Source organism: Natator depressus, chromosome 1 (genome assembly GCF_965152275.1).
Source record: "Natator depressus isolate rNatDep1 chromosome 1, rNatDep2.hap1, whole genome shotgun sequence".
NCBI lineage: Eukaryota > Metazoa > Chordata > Testudines > Cheloniidae > Natator > Natator depressus.
The window spans coordinates 111,997,734-112,019,975 of NC_134234.1; the positions used below are offsets into that span (position 1 = coordinate 111,997,734).

General features: G+C 46.3%; 1 protein-coding gene across 1 annotated transcript in view; it reads right to left on the minus strand.

The window, feature by feature from the left end:
• Window positions 1-21,701, minus strand: part of LIMS1 (LIM zinc finger domain containing 1) — a 131,686-nt gene extending 109,985 nt beyond the window's left edge. The window contains exon 1 of the mRNA XM_074944951.1: window positions 21,505-21,701. Coding sequence (XP_074801052.1) covers window positions 21,505-21,536 — 32 coding nt within the window. The 5' untranslated portion in view covers window positions 21,537-21,701. The remainder of the gene's footprint in view (window positions 1-21,504) is intronic.
• Between the last annotated feature and the right edge of the window lie 541 nt (window positions 21,702-22,242).

The window sequence follows — 22,242 nt, forward strand, 5'->3', positions numbered from 1 at the left end:
TGTGCTTCAGAGCCTGAGCTCCAGCCCAAGCTGCAATGCCTACATAGCTATATTTAGCACCATAGTGCAAACCCAAGTCTGTAGCGTAGACTATTTAATGTAGATGTACCCTAAGAGGCCTGGTCCTGCAGATACTATTTAGTGTAGTGCTCATCGCTGACACTCACTGACTATTTTTCACAACTGTCAGCTATGATACAGATGTTCCTAAACTCCCAGATCATGTGCTCGAGCCACTAACTTAGGCACAAATACCCTATTTGTGGAGTTAATGCTTCATTTTCTGACTTGGCAATACTCAAAGTATGCCTTTTTTCATTTGTTTTACACTAAGATTGTGAAACTCTGAACTTTGTTTATGCTCCATGTGTTAGTCATTAGAAGTATTTTACAGTTCATTTTTGTTGTCTAATTGCAAATGCATTCACCATATATTCTCCAGCACTGCATACTTCAATTAAATGCTATCACACTGACGAGCCAACATTTGTGCTACAATGTGGGACATCTAACTAATTTTGAAACTTGACATCCTGACTCCAAATGTGAAACTTTCTCCTTTGTGCCTGGACCTAGGGAGCAAAATGGTGTAATCTAGTTGGTGATTTCATGGGAGTTGGACTCTTAATAAGAAAAGCAAAGAGCAAAACTAATAACTGTTAAAAATGACACACTATGGGCAAGATCCAGCCTTGATTTCGTTTGGCTGACTTCAGTGAAGTTACCCTGAGGTGAATTTGATCCAGTACATTTCACTTTTTTATTAAATTGAGCAGTTTAGACTAAAGAATATCTTCATACTTTCAACTAACAGGAAATCACTCACAACATTACAATAATGTTCTTCACATTTGTTTAGGGATATTTTAAAACAACAAACCATTATTTGCCGTAATTACAGAAGCTGTTTCTACTTTGGCACATGGCTAACAAGGATGTGAACGGACAACAAGACATATTATAGTACTAGGAAGTGCTTAGTTTTGTAAATTTCAGCCGGTACTTAAAGAATTGTAGTATATAACCACATGAATACGCAACTCTCTTCAAGATTGCTATAACCTGCTGACTAGAAAAGATGAAAGAAACTCTTACCCCAGAAAGCTAGGATACAATCCAAGTATTTCATGGCTAATAGGTTCCACATCAGAAGCACAATTTACAGTGGTTCTCAAACTGTGGGTTGGGACCCCAAAGTGGAACCCCAAAGCCTGAGGCCTTCAGCCCTGGGTGGCAAGGCTCAGGTTACAGGCCTCCTGCCTGGGGCTGAAGCCACTGGACTTCGACTTTGCCCCCCAACCCCACCCCCACCCCACCACCCAGGGCAGCAGGAGTTGGGGCAGGCCCAGGCTTCGGTCTCCCCTCCTGGGGTCATGTAGTAATTTTTGTTGTCAGAAGGGGGTCATGGTGCAATGAAGTCTGAGAATCCCTAGAATGCATTAGACTTGGAGCCACACATGGAAAACTCAATCTGAAGGCTCTCAAGAGTTTTCATCCCCACACGGAACACAGTTATTTTAGCTTCTGTGCCAGAGACCCACGTTCAGTCTCTAATGAGAGGTAGGATGGCCTAGTGGTTACGGTCCATTTATTCTTTTACGTAGAGACTGTCTGGTTTGGCCAATGTACATGGCAGAGGGGCACTGCTGGCACATGATGGCATATATCACATTGGTAGATGTGCAGGTGAACAAGCCTCTGATAGTGTGGCTGATGTGATTAGGCCCTATGATGGTGTCTCCTGAATAGATATGTGGACACAGTTGGCAACAGGCTTTGTGGCAAGGATAGGTTCCTGGGTTAGTGTTTTTGTTGTGTGGCGTGTGGTTGCTGGTGAGTATTTACGTAAAAGAATAAACGGACACAAATCAGATGTCAAGAATTATTACATTCAAAAACCAGTCGGAGAACACTTCAATCTCTCTGGTCACTCGATTACAGACCTAAAGGTCGCAATATTACAACAAAAAAACTTCAAAAACTGACTCCAACGATAGACTGCTGAATTGTAATTAATTTGCAAACTGGACACCATTAAATTAGGCTTGAATAAAGACTGGGAATGGATGTGTCATTACACAAAGTAAAACTATTTCCCCATTGGGGGGGGGGGGGGGGACAACTGTTCCTCACACGTTCTTGTCAACTGCTGGAAATGGCCCATCTTTATTATCACTACAAAAGGTTTTTTTGTTTTTTTTTCCTTTCTCCTCCTGCTGGTAATAGCTCATCTTAACTGATCACTTTTGTTATAGTGTGTATGGTAACATCCATTGTTTCATGTTTTCTGTGTGTATATATATCTTTCTACTGTATTCTCCACTGCATGCATCTGATGAAGTGGGTTTTAGCCCACGAAAGCTTATGCTCAAATAAATATGTTAGTCTCTAAGGTGCCACAAGTACTCCTGAAAGATTTTTGAATGGCAGTTTTGACATTATCCCATTCAATCTACTTTTAACATAATTATAATATTGGCTGTATCTTGTGATAGAAATAAACTGCATATACTTGTAAATATACAATAATTTTTTAAAAGTCTGAGTTCAATCACGTTTTCAGGAATGTTTACAGCTGAAAATGTGTCTCTCTCTACATATTCTCTGGAGTATTTAAAAGTAGCACAGGAACTCATCATAAATACACTCACTAGACAGATTACTCCAGCTCCCATGAAGTCTATTGCAACCCCCGTTACAATATCCTTTGCTACAATACCGTCTACAATGTCTCTGAAATTCAGCATTTCACAAGAGCAAGAGACACAGCACAAATGTATTTTCATAGAATGTAGTAACCCACCACCCAGTTTTTCCTTATGTGGTTTAACTTGCACGGGAATATTACCATCAATAATGCACCATACACAATGCCACAAAAATAAACAATATGCTAACATGAACAGCATTTGATTCCTCAATGTAATGTAAAAATCTGAAGCCAGTGAATGAAGATACATACCACCAACATTTCCCACCAGACACATTCAAGAGACACATTCTCATTAAAGTTCCAATAACAACAATAAACTAACATATATTTAAACATACATTGACGTGTTTCTGTTTTCTGTGCCCCTTGCAATTATAAGCCATTTAGGATTATGATAAATGAGGCTCTCCTCCCCTTGGATCCTGCAACGAAGTCATAAAGCTGAATTTGTTAAAATTAGGTCTGTGGCAACAGACTGATGAAATCCATACAGGAGTAACTTCACTGCAAGACCAGGCAGAAGGAGAAGCTGGAATGGGATGGAGAAAGATCTTATTCAAACATATCTTTAACAAAGCAAGCAAAATATACAAACAAATCTCTAGGTTTACAAAAATGCTTTGTGTGCAGGTGTTCTTATTTCAAATTCACTGCAGCACAAAAGCACACTTTTGTGTACAACTCTGCTCTTGTTGTAACCTGGGTCTTTTCAGATATCTTAAGGAAGACCTCTCTCCCACCAGAAACTATACGCTTATTCCACATATTTCCTCTATAAAAAAAAGTTAAGAAACTTATAGCTTTAATCTGTCAGGTTTCATACCTTGCATACTCCTAAACATGCAGCTATTTATACGTGTTCTCCTGCAACAGGATATTTACCAAAATTATAGATTTTGTAAGCAGCGGCCCCTTTGCACAATCGGTTCTGAACTTGCAAAAAGGCAAATCTTTCCATACAGTATGCATAATAATCAATTGATCTCACTCAGCTCAGGGGTGCCCAAAGTTTGTCCATTAGCTTATAACAGCTATCCTCACACCCAAGATGCCTTGAAAAGCACACACATATGGCAGCTGAATTCCACTACAGCCTCAACCATAGCAACAACAATACCTCCACTCTCCCATCTGCTATTACTATCTGTCAATTAACAATATTGTTCCATTTTGCACTAGGGATGTAAAATGTTAACCAGTTAACTGATAAGCATCAGTCTTACCGGGAATATATTCAGTTAACGTTTAAATGCCTAATGTGCACATTAAAAATGCTGAAGCAACAGTATTTCATAGTGTATGTGGAACTAGGTTCCGCATCGTTAGGAGTCAAGACCACTGCTATGGAACTGACATCATAGGTGTGGGAACTAGGGGTGCTGCAGCACCCCCACGTTTTACACAAACAGGGGGCCCCGGGCGCAGGGCTAGCAGCTGGGACCCGCATAAAATGTGGGGGTGTTGCAGCACCCCCTGCACCCATAGTTCCCACTCCTATGTTGTGAACTCGTTAACGGTTAAATGTTTAACCGATACAATTTTAATAGCTTAAATGGTTACTTTTGTAAAACACTATTTACATCCCTATTTTGCACCACTGTTTTTCTGTCTGCCAGTGTCTCAGACCTCAAGCTATCACCTGCCTCATGGTAGAATCAGGTGATTCTCCCACTCTCAGACAGGGCCTTGGACTGCAGTCCCCTGTGTATCAACCATGACTACCTCTGCAGGACTGAGTTATCTTCAGTGCTTGCAGTTCTGTTCTCTCTAGGGGGAAAGGACAGCAGTATCCAGTAGCCACATGGCCCTTTTAAAGCAAAGTATAATTAAATTAGAGATTTCAGAGAAAACAGACCTGAAAAAGACAGCAGTCCATACATATGCCATCCTCTACACAGCCCCCCCCCCCCCCCCCCTCAGTCAGCCAGTCCTCCTGACAGCCCAGGACAACTGACCTCCCCTCCTCTCCTGAGGAGGGTTTTTAACTGTTTAGTGTTCTTTTCATCTCTTCCTTCCAAGCACTGGCTGAACAGCTGTGTCACTATGACCTGGGGCCTGGAAGTATGCCATTGTCTTGTAATTGCCCCGAATGTTTGCTGAGAGTTGCTTATCTATAACTATTGTGTTTTTCTTACCGCCCTTATTAAACTAGAGCAATCACATTCATACAGGAAAGTCTTATAGCCCAACATACAATAACTTCTCCTCCCTGGCCAGGTCACATGTAGTGTTCATAAAATTATTACATCTCCTCAAAGTTCTCAGATTATTACACAGCAGCTTCCCATCCACAGCACCAACCATGAACACCATCCCCAATGCCCCCGGCCATTCCCCCACTGTTCTAGGAAGCAGACCCTGGAACTCCTGGAATTGGGAAGGAGGCACGTGGGGGGGGGGGGGGGGGCGGGAACGACACAGCCCACCCATCATTCAGGCTTGTGTGCACAGTGCTTAAAAACTTACAGTTCTAATATGAAAAAACACTAAAATGACCCTAAATCCAACATTTAAATAAAACAGAAGCTGCCCACTGTGCCAGATCTACTTAGGACCCACCTCCCTACTTAATTTTTTTTTAAAGACAGTCCATGTTTATTTAAGAGATATCAGTCAACGATGAAAAGTAGGAATTCCATGGACAAATTTCAGCCAGCACCCAAATTCAAAGATTTCCTATTAAAAATTAATAAAGAGAAACCGAACATTCTACACCCAAAATTCAAAGAACATAAAAAACCTAACCCTGTGTACCATTTTACCAGAAACAAAAAGGAACTTATGCCACAATTTAAGCCCATTTTAGAACACAGCTCGAACGGTGGAGCTGTTATCAGGCACTTCTATAATGCTCAAATACACACCATTTAAACATGCGTTAATGACACACCAAATTTCTGTTCTGAGACTACAGAAAGGACGGTCACTTTGGGCTAGTTTACACTGGCAACGCCAAAGCGCTGCTGCGTCAGCGCTTTAACGTGCCTCATGTGGTTCCGGCACAGCGCTGGGAGCTCTAAAAAAACCCACCTCCATGAGGAGCGCGGCTCCCGACACGGGGGGCGTGGCTCCCAGTGCTGGTGCACTGTCTACTCTGGCACTTTACAGCCCTGAAACTTGCTGTGCTCAGGGGTGTGTTTTTTTACACCCCGAGCAAGACAGTTGCAGCACTGTAAAGTGCCAGTGAAGACAAGACCTTTGTTTCAAAACATTTTGTCACTGCACAGGCTATCATCATTTTTTTTGGTATCATTTGTCTCCCAACGTTCTCCAGCTGATGAAAAAAATGAACTAACTGTGGTGTGTAACAGGTGTCAGAGTTAACTAAGACCAGCTGCACAATCTCTTCATGGAGAGTCTTTTACAGCCAATTAAAAATTGCACAGTATTTTCAAGGTGTTTCAAACCTTTGGGTAGCAGTGGAGCTGAACTGGAGGATTACTTTTCTGATTACATGCAGAAAACACATTAATGGCAATGCAAGTTATGCACATACAGTGAGGGCAGAATACATCCACGAAGGAACTCCAAATGAGAAACAGTGTTGCCAACTCTTGTGGTTTTGCCATGATAAGCGTTACAATATTTGGTGTTTTTCCTGCCCAGCTGCTGGAATAAATGGATTGTATGAGAATCTCAGCCTTCAGTTTAAAAAGGGAGTTACTAGCCTACGTGGCTGTGGAAAAAGACGTGAAAACTTGACATGAATACACTGTAAGGGCTCCAAAACAAGGAGGCAAATAAAAAGAATCCAAAGTGTATTTTAAAAAATAATCCTGTTATTTTTAAACCAAACTCACAATTGCCTTGGTGTTGGCAATACTGGAAAGCAACTCCCTACGTCTCCCAGGTTTTCAGTGTTCTTGCCAGACAGCAAAAATATCTGATTTAAAAACAGAAGAAACTTCGAAAACATAGTGAAGTTAGTTTACCTTGCTGCACTCTTAAGTCTAGGATCATGAGAAATGCTACACCAGATCAGATCAATGGTACATCAAATAATCTGGTGCCTGGACACTGAAAGAGCTTCAGAGAAAAGAACAAGAAACTCCATAAACAGACGATGGTGATAATCTCTCCACAGTAAAAGTTGCTGCTTAATCTCAGGCTTGTTTTATGCCTTGAATTTTAAAGGTTATATGCCACATATATATAGTGTCAGTTGTCCGATTCTTCAATCTCTAGATTTTGTATGTAATATACTACTGCTCTTAACAAAACATAACAAATCAGAGCCTTCTTTTGATTTGGTCTTTCATCAGAACTTGTCATGGTGGATAGGCCCTAAAGATGAACCACTTCCTCCACTTAGAAAAGCCCTGTTTTTAACTTTGACAATATTAACAGTATTTAACAAATCCTGGTATGGACAAAGAATAATGCAGGCTGCATTACAGTGGGTGGGGAGTCTTAAAATTATAATTTGGAACAGAACAAAAATGCAGAGGAATCAGAATTTCCAGAATGACACACACAACATGAAACCACAACAGAAAACACTAAAAAGCTTGCCTTAAGTGCTTTGACATTAATATTTTACTACAACTTGAAAAAAAAGAATTTGTTAACCATGCAGCTATGCAGAGTATATTGTGTGCCTTTAAATGAGAAAAAAGAATCTGGGGGTTACAATATGATTTAATTCCAGTACTATATACAGCTTCTGATTTACGGAGGCCCTAACCACTGCATGCACAACAGTCACTAATGCTATAAAAGCCCAGAAGTCTGCAGCTTTATCATCCACTCTAACAATCAGAATAAAAGTTAAAAAGGAGCGAGTCTAGGCTGACTTTTCAAACTTATTAAAATGCTCTGGATATAGATCCATTTTCTTTGCTCAATATTTTACTTGTATGTTTGCCTGTAAATATCAGAATGAGAAAAACTTTTTTGAACTGGGCACTATAAGCACAAGGTAAATTGACTGAAAAATCGTATTTTCAGTAAGCAGTTGTGAAATGCTAGCTTGCAATTTACTTCCAGAGTCCCAGCAGAAACTCCTACTCTGTCAATAACAGTACACCAGGATGACTATTTTTAATTTTACATAAGCATAAGAACACCTTTGTCAAAAAACTGTACAAAATCAGTTACCTCGCTCTTTCTATAGGCACACGACTTAGCTCTCCATCTGAAGTGCAGGCATAAAATTCAAGTTTCTTTTGATCCAGATTATAACACAAGTACATTTTTTAAAAAAACAACAAAACCCACTACTTTGATTTGTGACCATGACAAGCAAGAAATGGCCACTATTAGGCTTAGAATGAAAATCACGACACAGTACTGTCGCGGTTACCAAGCAAACAGCACCTCTGACCCCTCCTTGTGCAGTCACTGGTCTTTTGGCATAGAATCCTGTGACTCTCCCACTCTCAAAGTGAGCCCGGGGTTGCAGTCCCCTGTGAATCAACCACAATTTACTCCAACAAGTCTGACTTATATCCATACCCTCCAAGTCTGTTCCCTCCAGGATAATGTCAGTGGTAATCAGTGACTAAACATCTTCCTTAAAGCACAGTATCATTTATTTAGAGCATTTCAGAAAAAATAGATCTTAAAAGCAATCAAACACCTGGTAAACAGGCATGCATGTAGGTTGTCTAACCATCTTCCATATGGAGACCCTGGAAGGACTAATTCCCTATAGACTCTTTGTTAGAGCCTCGCTGTTAGCCTGTCAGAGTTCACTGACACTCTCTAGGCAACTTATGGAAACTCCCTCCCCACACATACACTTTCCCAAGGAATCAATACAGTTTAATTGTATATAGCCCTTTGATCTAGCAACTCCCCACTCTGGCAAAACACAGGTTACAACAGGAGACAGGGTCTTTGAAGCCTGCTCCATTGTTTTTCCAAGCGTATACCTAGATTTTTTTTCTGGGAAGTCACTGTGTCTCTTCCCTGTTTGTTCTTCTCACTGCCCCCTATCAAGTTAGATCAAATATTTTCATATAGGAAATTCTGATAACCCTCCACAATTAGACAAAATCTTTTCCTCACTGACCAGGTCACTTACAATATTCACACCATTATTTCATATCACTTTTATAGATTGGTATGTGGCAGCTCCACAACCCTCACACAGTTACTAATGCCAGAAAGACATCCTCTCAAAATGCTACTGTAGCAGATAAGGGTTTCTTCTTTTCAATATTCTACTTTTAAGGGGAGAAAGCCACAAACAAGGGGACTGGCCAGTTCAGGTAGTCAGTCACTTCTGGGTTACTAGTTCATAGTCAAAACATGTTAGTAGTGACTATGGGTAGGTCTTCACTGTCTTTAAAGTGGCTGTGTAGTCGCGGCAACAGCACTGGGAAAGAGCTCTCCCAGCGCTGTAAGAAAACTACCTCCACAAGGGGAGTAGCTCCCAGTGCTGGTGCACTGTCTACACTGCCTCTTTACAACACTGAAACTTGCAGCGTTCAGGGGGGTGTTTTTTCACACCTCTGAGTGAGACACTTGCAGTGCTGCAAAGTGGCAGTGCAGACAAGGCCTAAGTGCCAGATTCAGACTCTCTCCTGCAGTCACAGGAGGGATTCACTCCAAGGAAGGGCAGGCCTGGCAGTTTCTACCAGTGAAGAACTGCTAGAATTGCAGTCAGTGCCTCACAGGAGCCCTGCTAGCAGAAGCTGCCATGGGGATGTACTAAATCAGCACATCCCCTGGCCACACCACCTTTTTGCCCAACACCATCCACTTCCTGTGCCGCACCAGCTACCCATACATCCCAGAGGGACACACTTTGTTTGTTTTACGCTGCAGAAACTTCCTCCCAGATGACTTATGAGCTGCCAAGAATTGCACGGACTTCTACAGGAGCGTTTTATCTAGTTCATTTCAACAAGTTTCTGCAAGTGCGGACTCCAAGCTGAGTTTGCCTCAAAATTCATTAGTGCTCTCTGGATGTTTGGCAACCTAGTTGATGGTCTCAGTTCATCTCCCAGTGAACGTGTCAGAGCAGCATTTAGTGGCTGTCTCAGCAGAAAAGATGCCACGGACTTAACTGTTCTATGACCTGAAGAGGCAGTCTCCCCACATCAGAGCTCAGGCGCATCAGCAGGACACAGCGGCGTGCACTGCTGCTGTCTGTGCTTGTATCTATTTTGTGGACAAAGAGAGAACCTCCATTTCAAGTACTGTCAGTCTGGTATCTTTCAGAAACAATCACTGGCTAGAATGCTCTTGTACCCCATTAAATTAAAATGTTATTTTTGTTCGTTATAAACAAAAGTTAACACTAGTGAAGTCAAACAACTGAGCCAAATTACCTTTGTTTTCTTAGAGACAAGGTTTGGTAATCAATAGCTGAGAACCAAGTAGTAGGATTGGAAGAAGAACACACACACACACACACACACACAAAAAGACAGGATAGCCTTTAGTTGGTTTACAGTTTGCAAGTGAGATGTTTTAAATATTTCCAACATCCATTAAATTGCCAGCATTCTAGGTCTCCAACAATCTGGGGATTACATACTGTATTCGTTATTTTTGTCTGCCACAGAAAGACTGTGACATATTAGCATAAGACTTACAAAATTCTTTAATTTGGAACATATGTTTCCAAGAAACATTTACAGTGGGTGAAGCTTTAAAATGTTGTGTAATTAGTGAAATAGTTCATTATTCTTTATTAGTTTTTCATACCCCTCCGCATTAATTCTTACCCAATGCATGACTCTACACTAATTGCAAAATCTACACAGAAAATCATAGGCCCATAACATGAACCTCCACCTGGGGTTGTTTAATTATTGTCTTGTCTTATTAAAACTATAAGCTCCTTGGGGCAGAGATAAATATCTTCTGTTACATACAGCACTGACACATTCCCATGCTCAACAAACAATGACCATTTTCTTTGACATTTACTGTTTGTCAAACAGCTATGCTCCTGTTTCTTGTGTGAATTAAGTCATAAAGTAGGGTTGAGCATTTGACCGGTCCAAAAATAATTGGTCAACTGACCAGTCAAATAATATCCAATAAAACGTCAAAAATGGTCAAATATTTTAAAACACTAATTTATTGGAACAACAACAAAAGGCTTAGCTAGATATTTGTACCTAATTATAAAGAACAAGTTACATAACTGAGTTATTTTAACTCAGAAAAATGCAGAAAAGAAAAAGAAAAAGAAAAATGCATTCAAAAAAGTTGGTTACTGCCTAACAAAGAGCATTCTTGCTGGAATACGTGACAATGTCCGACGCTAGTCAAATAATAGGTGGTCAATTGACCAGTTTGCCAAGCCTAGTCATAATATTAAATTCCTTATATCAGAGGCAAGGTACATCTATGCTGTTACACTAGTTATTTTAGGTCCTCACTACAATTCTAGATACCATGGTACAAAGAAGCTGCATGGTGAAAGACAAAAGTCGATTTAAAAATTAAATGCTCAAGCGAAGGGAGAAGGAATTAAAATGACAAAGCACACTTTTTTTTTTGGTAGAACGTTCACCTCCGTGTGGACACCCAGCTCACCATACAAAGGTATTTAAATAGTTAAAATGTCACATTTTACATCTGCAGGGCTCAAATGATAAACAGTTCTTCTATGCTCTCCTTTAGCGTGTTTACTAGTTTTATTTTAGTAAGAATTAACTGTGTTCTCTCAATTTCTGCTCTCCATCATTACATGTGTTTGTCACAGGCAGCTTCAGTCACAATTGTGAAGATGTACACAAAGGATAGAAACACTTTTGAACAGGGTGCATTTGATTTAAATCACTAGTCAGGAAGACTTGATTTAATCATGGATTTCTACATAAAAGTGCATTCTTGTTGGTTGTTATAAACTTAATACATATTCTTCACAGGTAGAGGAACTTCATTAAAATATTCCCAAACTGGGTCTCTTATGGCCTACTGCCATTATAGGTTTTCTCTTCTAGTGAGAGAATGGTATGGTGTATCTCAAATCAATGAAGACTACACTCAGAGAAGACCTCAAGACTACTGGAATATGCTGCTCAAACAGTTTCACTTTTGTTTCTACTGCCTGTCCCTCCTTTCTCACATTTATCTCCACAGTTGTTCTCCTTGTCCAGATCTATTCCACCCCCAACAATCTTCTATTCATTGAACTTTTTAAAACTTTGCACTTTCAGAGAGAGGTAAGGGATTGACTCTGTGTACACAAATTTGCAGAGGGACAACAGGGTTGAGGTCTCTTATTTCTCACCTCTATATATTATTTATTTTTAAACATTTTTGCTGTTAACAAGCATGTTATCTCGGGAGACACAAATCCACAGTTTGAGAACTTCAAAACTAAGTATCTCTGATGGTATCTTCTAGACTGAGCACTGAGTCCGATTGGGTATATAGAAAGAGTAACTTAAATAATCTATATAGAAGCCTGTGGAACCCCATAAGAGTGGGTCCCAGATCCATGAACTACTGGAACCCATTTACAAAACTTTTCTTAAACATTACATGAATATATTGTCTCATACTATAGAAAAAATGGTTCCTACCTTCTCGTAACTTGTTCTTTGAGATGTGTTGTTCACGTCCATTCCACATTAAGCGTGCGCATGTCGTGTGCACGAGCGTCGGAAACTTTTTCCCTTAGCGGCTCCCGTTGGGACCCCCTGAGTGGCGCCACTGCGCCATGCATATATACCCCTGCCGCCCGACCCCCTCCGGTTCCTTCTTGCCAGTGACTCCGACAGAGGGGTAGGAGGGTGGACGGTGGAATGGACGTGAACACATCCCGAAGAACAACAGTTACGAGAAGGTAAGTAACCGTTTTTTCTTCGAGTGCTTATTCACGTCCATTCCACATTAGGTGAATCACAAGCTTACCTCTGGAGGAGGGTAGGAGTCACGGAACAACCGACTGGAGTACCGCTCTGCCAACTGCCGCGTCCTCTCTGGCTTGCTGGTTGACCGCATAGTGGGTCGTGAAGGTTTGCACTGAGGACCAGGTGGCTGCTCTGCAGATCTCCTGGATCGGGACCTGTGCCAGGAAAGCACTGGAAGCTGCTTGTGCCCTGGTCAAGTGGGCTGTGACCGCTGGGGCCGGAACAACTGAGAGCTCATAGCACGTCCGGATGCAGCTTGTAATCCAAGACGAGATCCGCTGCGCCGACACCGGGAGGCCTTTCATCCTCTCACTACGGCCACGAACAGCTGCGCGGATTTACGAAAGGGTATGGTGCGCTTCAAATAGAACACCAGCGCTCGACGGACATCCAGGGTGTGTAGGCTGCGGTGACTCGGGTCCGTATGGGGTTTTGAAAAGAACACCAGCAGACAAATGTCCTGGCCTAAATGGAATTACGAGACCACCTTAGGGAGGAACTTGGGGTGCAGTCGGAGCTGCACCTTATCCTTGTGAAACACCGTATACAGTGGCTCAGAGGTGAGAGCCCTCAGCTCAGACACCCTTCTGGCTGAGGTAACGGCCACCAGAAATGCCACCTTCCAGGAAGGGTGGAGGAGGGAGCAGGTAGCAAGGGGCTCAAACGGGGGTCCCATGAGATTAGAGAGGAGGGACTGGGGGGCATGAGTACGGAAACATTCTCTCCAATCCTTTAAGGAACCGTCCCACCACTGGGTGGGAAAACACCAAGCCCCCCAAAAACTCTGGATGGAAGGCGGAGATGGCCGCCAGGTGCACTCTAGGTGAGGATGGGGCCAGCCCCTGCTGCTTGAGGTGCAGGAGGTACTCGAGAATGGCTTGCACCGGGGCTCACACCAACAGGAGAACCTTTTCCACTTGGCCATAGAGGTAGCCCTAGTAGAGGGTTTCCTACTGCCAAGCAGAATCTGCTGCACAGGAAGGGAGCACTGGCTCTCCACCGCGTTTAGCCACAGAGCTTCCACGCTGTCAGGCGTAGTGATTGCAGGTCGGGGTGGAGAAGCCAGCCACCGTCCTGCATGATGAGGTCCCAGTGTAGGAGCAGGACTACCACGGCCTCCACTGACAGCTCTAGAAGTGTTGTGTACCAGTACTGGCAGGGCCACGCCGGGGCAATGAGGACCACCGCTGCCCTGTCCCTGCGTACCTTGAGCAGGACCTTGTGTACCAAGGTGATCAGGGGAAACACATACATCAAGCCCCCTCCCCAAGGGATCGCAAACGCGTCCGCGACTGAGCCCGGGCTGTGGCCCTGGAACGAGCAGAACTGCGGGCACTGGACGTTGCCCCTGGTGGCAAACAGGTCTACCCGGGGAAACCCCCACCTGAGGAAGAGTGAAAGCATGACGTCCGCTCTGAGCATCCACTCGTGCATGCGATACGACCTGCTGAGGTAGTCCGCCAGCTCGTTTTGCACCCCCGGGAGATATGACACCTCGAAGAGAATGGCATGGGCTACACAAAAGCCCCAGAAGAGGAGAGCCTCGCGACAGAGCAGCAAGGAACGGGCCCCACCCTGCTTGTTTATATAAAACATGGCAGTAGTGTTGTCTGTCAGAACTGTCATGCTGTGACCACTCAGAGTGGCGTGAAAGGTCTGGCAGGCTAGACAAACCGCTCTGAGCTCTTTCACATTGATATGGAGTGACCGCTCTGCTCCGGACCACAAGCCCCGAGTCCTGAGGTCCCCTAGATGAGCCCCCCACCCGTGGTCTGACGCATCCATCACCAATGTCAGGTCCAGTTGTGGGGCGGCAAAGGGGATGCCTTCGCAAACTACAGCCTGGGGCTGCCACAACAGCAGGGAGTCCAGCACGTCCCTTGGGGCTGTCACTACCAAGTCCAGGGGGTCCTTGCCTGGGCAGTACACCCGAGCGAGCCACGCCTGTAGAGTTCTGAGTCTCAGTCTGGCATGCCTGACCACATGCGTGCATGCTACCATGTGGGCCAACAGCCGCAGGCAGCACCTGGCCGTTATCGTTGGAAACTGGCGCAGGGAGGCAACCGCTTGCTGGATAGCTCGGAAGCAGGATACTGGAAGGCTTGCCCTGGCCTGCACCGCGTCCAGGACCGCCCCTATGAATTCCACTCTCTGCATGGGCACGAGAGTGGACTTGGGGACATTGACCAGGAGCCCCAGCTCGCGGAACAATCTCAGGGCCACCTCCACATGTCCCCACACTTCCACTTCGGATCGACCCGCCAGGAGCCAGTTGTCGAGGTATGGGTAAACCCAGACGCTCTGCCTCTGTAAGAAGGCCGCCACGCATTTCGTGAACACCCATGGGGCCGCGGCTAGACTGAACGGGAGAACTGCAAACTAGTAATGTTCTTGGCCCACGGTGAAGCATAGGAACCGCCGATGAGCTGGGTGGATGGCGATATGAAAGTACACGTCCTTCATGTCGAGGGCAGAGTACCAATCCCCCGGATCCAGGTAAGGGATGATGCTGCCCAGAGAGACCATGCGGAATAGGGCCTTGACCAGGAACTTGTTGAGCCCTCGCGAGTCTAAAATGGGACGAAGGCCCCTTTTGGCCTCGGGAATGAGGAAGTACCGGGAGTAGAAACCTTTCCCCCTTAGGCCATGTGCCCTCTACACCCCTCCCTCCCCCCCCCCCCCGGCCTCCAGCAGCGAGCGAACCTCCTTCTCTCAGAGATGATGCTCGTGAGAGGGGTCCCTGAAGAGGGACGGAGAAGGGGTGTGGGAGGGAAGAGAATTGCAGTGAGTACCCGTTCCATACGGTGCATAAGACCCAACGGTCCATCGTAATGCTGGACCACGCACAGGAGAAACGGGCCAGGCGGTTCAGGAAACAAGGGGATGGATCCGGTGACTGGTCTGGTACGCTGTCCTCGAGCGCACCTTCAAAAGCCTGGCTGGGATTTGTGCTGACCCTGGTTCTGGCCCGGCGCATTATTGTTGTTGTTATTGTGCCGTCGCCTGTTATCCCTGCCTTGCCTATGGTAAGGCTCATGCCTATGACGAGGCTGGTACTGGCGTTGAGGGGGAGGCTGCAGCTTAAAGGGCTCCCTCTGTGTCACTGGGGTGTGCATACCCAGCGACTTAAGTGTAACCCTCGAGTCCTTGAGGCTATGCAGCCTCGCGTCTGTCTGGTCCGACAAGAGCCCGGACCCTTCAAAGGGGAGGTCCTGAAGTGTACTCTGGACCTCAGGCGGCAGGCCTGACTCCTGCAGCCACGCCGAGTGCCTCATGACCACCCCTGACGCGATTGTTCTGGCCGTCGCATCTGCTGAATCCAGGGAGGCCTGGAGAGAGGTCTTGCCCTCGTCCACCAGGGATGTAAAATCCTGCGGGAGGTTGTCCTTAAACTTCTCCACCGCTGCCCAGGAGTTAAAATTATGCCTGTTGAGAACGGCCTGCTGGTTTGCAATCCTCAACTGAGCAAACCCCCGACGAGTACACCTTTCTGCCAAAAAGGTCCAGGCGTTTTGCCTCCTTGGCCTTATGTGCCAGGGCCTGTTGTCCATGGCGTTCCCTTTCGTTCACCGCCAGGACCACCAGGGAGCATGGACTTGGGTGGCAAAACAAGAATTCGTAGCCCTTTGACGGGGCAAAGTACTTGCACTTCACACCCTTGGCTGTTGGAGTGCTGGAGACCGGGGTCTGCCATGTAGTCTTATAATTCAGTTGGATGGTCTTAATGAGTGGGAGCGCTATTCTAGATGGACCTTCGGGGCTCAAAATGTCCACCATGGGGTCCTCCTGCTCAACCATCTCCTCGACCTGCTACCCCAAGTTCTGGGCGACCCTACACAGTAGCTCCTGGTGAGATCTGTGGTCTATGGGCGGAGGGCCGGACACTGCTGTTCCCGCCATCGCCTCATCCGGGGACGACGAGGAGGTTAGCAGCTGCTCGGCCCCCTCTGGCTGGTCCTCCTGCTCCCCTTCCCCCGCTGATCTCTCCAGTTTACACTGGGGGGATGCTGGAGGCCTGGATACTGTAGCTTCCGGCGCCATCGGGCATCGGTGCAGGGACCGGGACCGCTGCACCGAGTAGCTTGTCTCCAAGTACCTAATCACTTAAGCGTCCACAATAAAGGTATGCTAACTAACTGATAACAGCTATATATAAGAGAATGGCTAAGGGACTGCTCTCATACAAGAGAGAGAGGTTGTTCCAACGCCATCACAGATGGTAAGAAGGAACTGGAGGGGGTTGGGCGGCAGGGGTATATATACACGGCTCAGTGGTGCCACTCAGGGGGCTCTGCTGGCCCGACTGGAGCCGCTAAGGAAAAAAGTTTCCAATGCTCGTGCACGCGAAGCGCGCACACCTAATGTGGAATGGACATGAACAAGCACTCGAAGAAGAATTAGAATTTATAATCCCTATTCCATGATGAGATATCTTTGAGCTACAATGTATCTTAATTAAAACTATCTTTAGATTGCTTTTTGAGGAAAAAACCTTTTTATCAAAAAAATCTGGTTTAAAATTACAAAATCCAATTTTTTTTTATTTTTTTTACAAAAAATCATTGATTTTTATCCACCCTGTTTTTGAATCACTCAAATGTTTACATAAAATATTATTCTGCTTACATCAGCTTTTTAGACTGGGTTAGCATTTAAATACATGAAATAACTTAAGGAAAAATACAATGCCTTAAAAAATAACCACCAAAACCAAAATCCCTGTATGAAGAGCTTTAACTGTAAATAAAACGAAACATATAGCCTTATTATCCCTTCCTCCAGATGAGCAGAGTGGACAAGAACCTGGTGCATCTGGTTCAGGGAGTGCAAAAGCACCAAATGCTACCTTCTTGCCTTCATTCTGTCATAAGAACATAAGAATGGCCATTCTGGGTCAGACCAAAGGTCCATCCAGTCCAGTATCCTGTCTACTGACAGTGGCCAATGCCAGGTGCCCCAGAGGGAGTGAACCTAACAGGTAATGATCAAGTGATCTCTCTCCTGCCATCCATCTCCACCCTTTGACAAACAGAGGCGAGGGACACCATTCCTTACCCATCCTGGCTAATAGCCATTAGTGGACTTAACTGGATAAATTCATTGAGGTTCTCTTTTAAACCCTGTTATAGTCCTAGCCTTCACAACCTCCTCAGGCAAGGAGTTCCACAGGTTGACTGTGAGCTGTGTGAAGACCTTCCTTTTATTTGTTTTAAACCTGCTGCCCATTAATTTCATTTGCTGGCCCCTAGTTCTTATATTATGGGAACAAGTAAATAACTTTTCCTTATTCACTTTCTCCACACCACTCATGATTTTATATACCTCTATCATATCCCCCCTTAGTCTCCTCTTTTCCAAGCTGAAAAGTCCTAGCCTCTTTAATCTCTCCTCATATGGGACCCGTTCCAAACTCTGAATCATTTTAGTTGCCCTTTTCTGTACCTTTTCTAATGCCAGTATATCTTTTTTGTGATGAGGGGACCACATCTGTACGCAGTATTCAAGATGTGGGCATACCATGGATTTATAGAAGGTCAATAAGATATTCTCAGTCTTATTCTCTATCCCCTTTTTAATGATTCCTAACATCTCGTTTGCTTTTTTGACTGCCGCTGCACACTGCGTGGACGTCTTCAGAGAACTATCCACAATGACACCAAGATCTTTCTCCTCATTAGCTGTAGCTAAATTAGCTCTCATCATATTGTATGTATAGTTGGGGTTATTTTTTCCAATGTGCATTACTTTAAATCCACATTAAATTTCATTTGCCATTTTGTTGCCCAATCACTTAGTTTTGTGAGATTTTTTTTGAAGTTCTTCACAATCTGCTTTGGTCTTAACTATCTTGAGCAGTTTAGTATCATCTGCAAACTTTGCCATCTCACTGTTTACCCCTTTCTCCAGATCATTTATGAATAAGTTGAATAGGATTGGTCCTAGGACTGACCCTTGGGGAACACCACTAGTTACCTCTCTCCATTCTGAAAATTTACCATTTATTCCTACCCTTGGTTCCCTGTCTTTTAATCAGTTCTCAAACCACGAAAGGATCTTCCCTCTTATCCCGTGACAATTTACGAAAGAGCCTTTGGTGAGGGACCTTGTCAAAGGCTTTCTGGAAATCTAAGTACACTATGTCCATTGGATCCCCCTTGTCCACGTTTGTTGATCCCCTCAAAGAACTCTAATAGATTAGTAAAACATGATCTCTCTTTACAGAAACCATGTTGACTTTTGCGCAACAATTTATGTTCGTCTAGGTGTCTGACAATTTTATTCTTTACTATTGTTTCAACTAATTTGCCTGGTACTGACGTTAGACTTACCGGTCTTTAATTGCCAGGATCACCTCTGGAGCCCTTTTTAAATATTGGCGTTACATTAGCTATCTTCCAGTCATTGGGTACAGAAGCTGATTTAAAGGACAGGTTACAAACCATAGTTAATAGTTCTGCAATTTCACATTTGAGTTCTTTCAGAACTCTTGGGTGAATGCCATCTGGTCCCTGTGACTTGCTACTGTTAAGTTTCTCAATTAATTCTAAAACCTCCTCTAGTGACACTTCAATCTGTGACAATTCCTCAGATCTGTCACCTACAAAGGGATGGCTCAGGTTTGGGAATCTCCCGAACATCCTCAGCCATGAAGACAAGCAAAGAATTCATTTAGTTTCTCTGCAATGACTTGATCGTCTTTAAGTGCTCCTTTTGTATCTCGATTGTCCAGGGGCCCCACTGGTTGTTTAGCAGGCTTCCTGATTCTGATGTATTTAAAAAACATTTTGTTATTACCTTTTGAGTTTTTCACTAGCTGTTCTTCAAACTCCTTTCTCGCTTTTCTTATTACGTTTTTACATCTAATTTTGCAGTGTTTATGCTCCTTTCTACTTACCTCACTAGGATTTGACTTCCACTTTTTAAAAGATGCCTTTTTGTCTCTCACTGCTTCTTTTACATGGTTGTTAAGTCACAGTGGCTCTTTTTTAGTTCTTTTACTGTGTTTTTTAATTTGGGGTATATATTTAAGTTGAGCCTCTATTATGGTGTCTTTGAAAAGCGTCCATGCAGCTTGCAGGGATTTCACTCTAGCCACTGTACCTTTTAATTTCTGTTTAACTAACCTCCTCATTTTTGCATTTGTCCTTTCAAGCCAGATGGAGGTGTCATGCTAGATTTGGTCATTAGTGAGTTGGAGGAGACCAGGCTTGGGGAAAAGCCACCTTAGTGTATTTCCTCACCTTTCCCCTCCCTCCCAACCATCCAACATTCCCATGCAGTCTAAATTTCCCCACCACCATTAATCTAAACTAGCCTGATGGTGGTTTCTAGGAGCAGCTGCTCTAGGAGAGTCCATGGCAAGATGAATTTTGCAGAAGTCATCCTGTTCAAGAGTGTGAGGCTGGGAGCACACAGTACTGATACACAGGACCTCTGGATCTCAGGGGCCAAACCCTCTGCTTCTTCCACAACAAAGGGCTTGTTTCACTGCAGTGTTAACTCAAGGTGCAATTTGAGTGTTACCCCTAACTAAGCTCGTGTCTACGCACAAAAATGTATAGCTTGAGTTCAGTTGTCCTTTAAACTTGAGATGACCAGCCTGTCAGGAGCATTGGTGCTGCCAACGATTGCGCTAGTAATGCAGTGGGGATGCAGCTACAGGCTAGAAACTTGAGTTAGCATAACTCATCAGCTGCTAACCCAGTCGCCCTGTGCAGCTTCAGCGCTGCTCCGCAGGATAGCTGCTCTCATTTGAGGTAGGCTAACTCAAACAGAGTAAGGCTATGTGCACCCTATGGACTTCTGCTGGCACAGCTACGTCCGCCAGGGAGGTGCAGATCCCTGACCAACATAGCTGGGCTGGCCCAAGTCCCTAGTGCAGACGCAGTGCTTTTGCCACTTGTGGGGGCATGGCTTTAGTTTAGTATATGGGTACAAAACATAGCTTTGCTGATATTGCTGCATCCAGGATGCTTTACCAGTATAATATGCCAGTACTTCTGGGCTGGTGAAGCGTTTCTGGAGCAGACATAGGAGTTGCAATGGAGACAAGTCCTTGGTGTATGATGGGCGGGGGGGGGAGGGGGATGGATACCACCCACACTCACTGCCCCAACACAATCATTCCTAGAAAACTCTACAAGCACAAGCTGGAAGGAAATTTCTGCTAGCCCCTGCTGAGCGCAGGGTCACTGTGAAAGCATGAAGGAGAATGCAGGTTCTGTTACCTCCGAGCGGGAGCCTGGGCGGGACTACTGACACAAAAACTAACCCACGCCTGGGTCTGGCTGTTAAGAGCCCACAGGCTTTACAAGGCGCAGATCACACCCTGCAGCAGGGGGAACACCGCGAGCCGGTCACACGCTGCATCTGGGAATCTGAGTCACACCCCACCCCCGCCTAAAACCTTCCAACCCGGGCCCAGCTTTACAGGGGTGCAGAAGCAGCGCCCGGTGTTCAACCGCCGGCGCTTTGTCACTCCCACTTTACTAACAAGCCCCCAGAAGCAGCCACTGGGGTGGTCACCCCACTGGTCTGCCTAATAACCCAGGTCTCTGCAGTCCGCCCAGACCCAGCTACTGCCTTCCCTGCTCCGCTCCGCCCGCGGTGCGTGGCCCCTGCCCGCCAGACCCAGCTGCGGGATCGCTGCTCTCCCCCGTACACGCGCGCACCCCCCAGCCTGGCCGCTGCCGGCGGCGGAGCGCATCCCCAGGACTTGGGGTGCCACTGCAGCACCTCCCGGGGATCCGGGGTCTCTGCCCCGCTGCCGCACGCAGGGAGGCTGCGGGGAAGTTGGGGGGCTGGCTCCCGCTCAGCGCCCTGACCGCTCACGCAAGCCCCGGGAGGACAGGGGAGGCCGGGGAGCGAGCGCCGCCCTGCGAGCAGCGGGAGCCGCAGAGCCCCCGGCGCAGCCCGGCCCGGAAGGGATGAATGGGGCCGGGCGGGCTGGCGCTGCTGACGGGCTCTTACCTGTTGGTCATTCCCGCCGCGACCCCCAACATCCCGGCAGCCGCCTCCCGCCAGGCAACTTCGCGCCCTGCCCCGGGCAGGTTCCGCGCCGCAGCGAGGAGGAGCAGGAAGGCGCAGAGGGGGGCTCGGACAGGCAGCAATGGCGCTCCCCGGCCCGCTGCCTGCAGCGCTGCTGCTCCGCCGCCAGGGAAGGGAGCGCACCCGGTGCCCGCCCCCTCCCACTTTCCCCGCCCGCCGGCCGGCCGGCCACGCTGCGCCGCTGCCGGGCTTGCTGCTGGCCGGGGCGCTCTCCCGCCGTAGGCAGCGCGGGGGTGCTGCAGGCCAGGGCGGCTGCTGTCCCCTGGGTACGTGGTCACACGCGCAGCGCCGGCCGGACGCCGCCTCCCTGGCCCGGGCGAGGGGCGCGCACACGGCGGGGCTGGCCCCGGGGCTTTAGGCGCGCTCGATAGTTGCGGCAGCCCGCAGCGGCCCATGGGGCTAGGTGCTGGGCGAAGGCGAGACAGACATGGGCCCTCTCCCACGGCGCTGAGGCAGCCCTCACTTTGGCGGGCCTCGGGGGCTGGGGCAAAGCGGCATTTGCCGCCCTCCTTCCTCCCTCCCTCCCCACCCGCGGGAGCCTTCCGGCTTGACTGAGACGGGTCTGAGGCTGAGCTGGCAGCGCCGAGCTCAAGGGGAGTTTTGCCTCTGCTGTAGGAGCAGCCACCTTAGCCTGTGGTAGGGTTGGTCTTTGCTTGAACG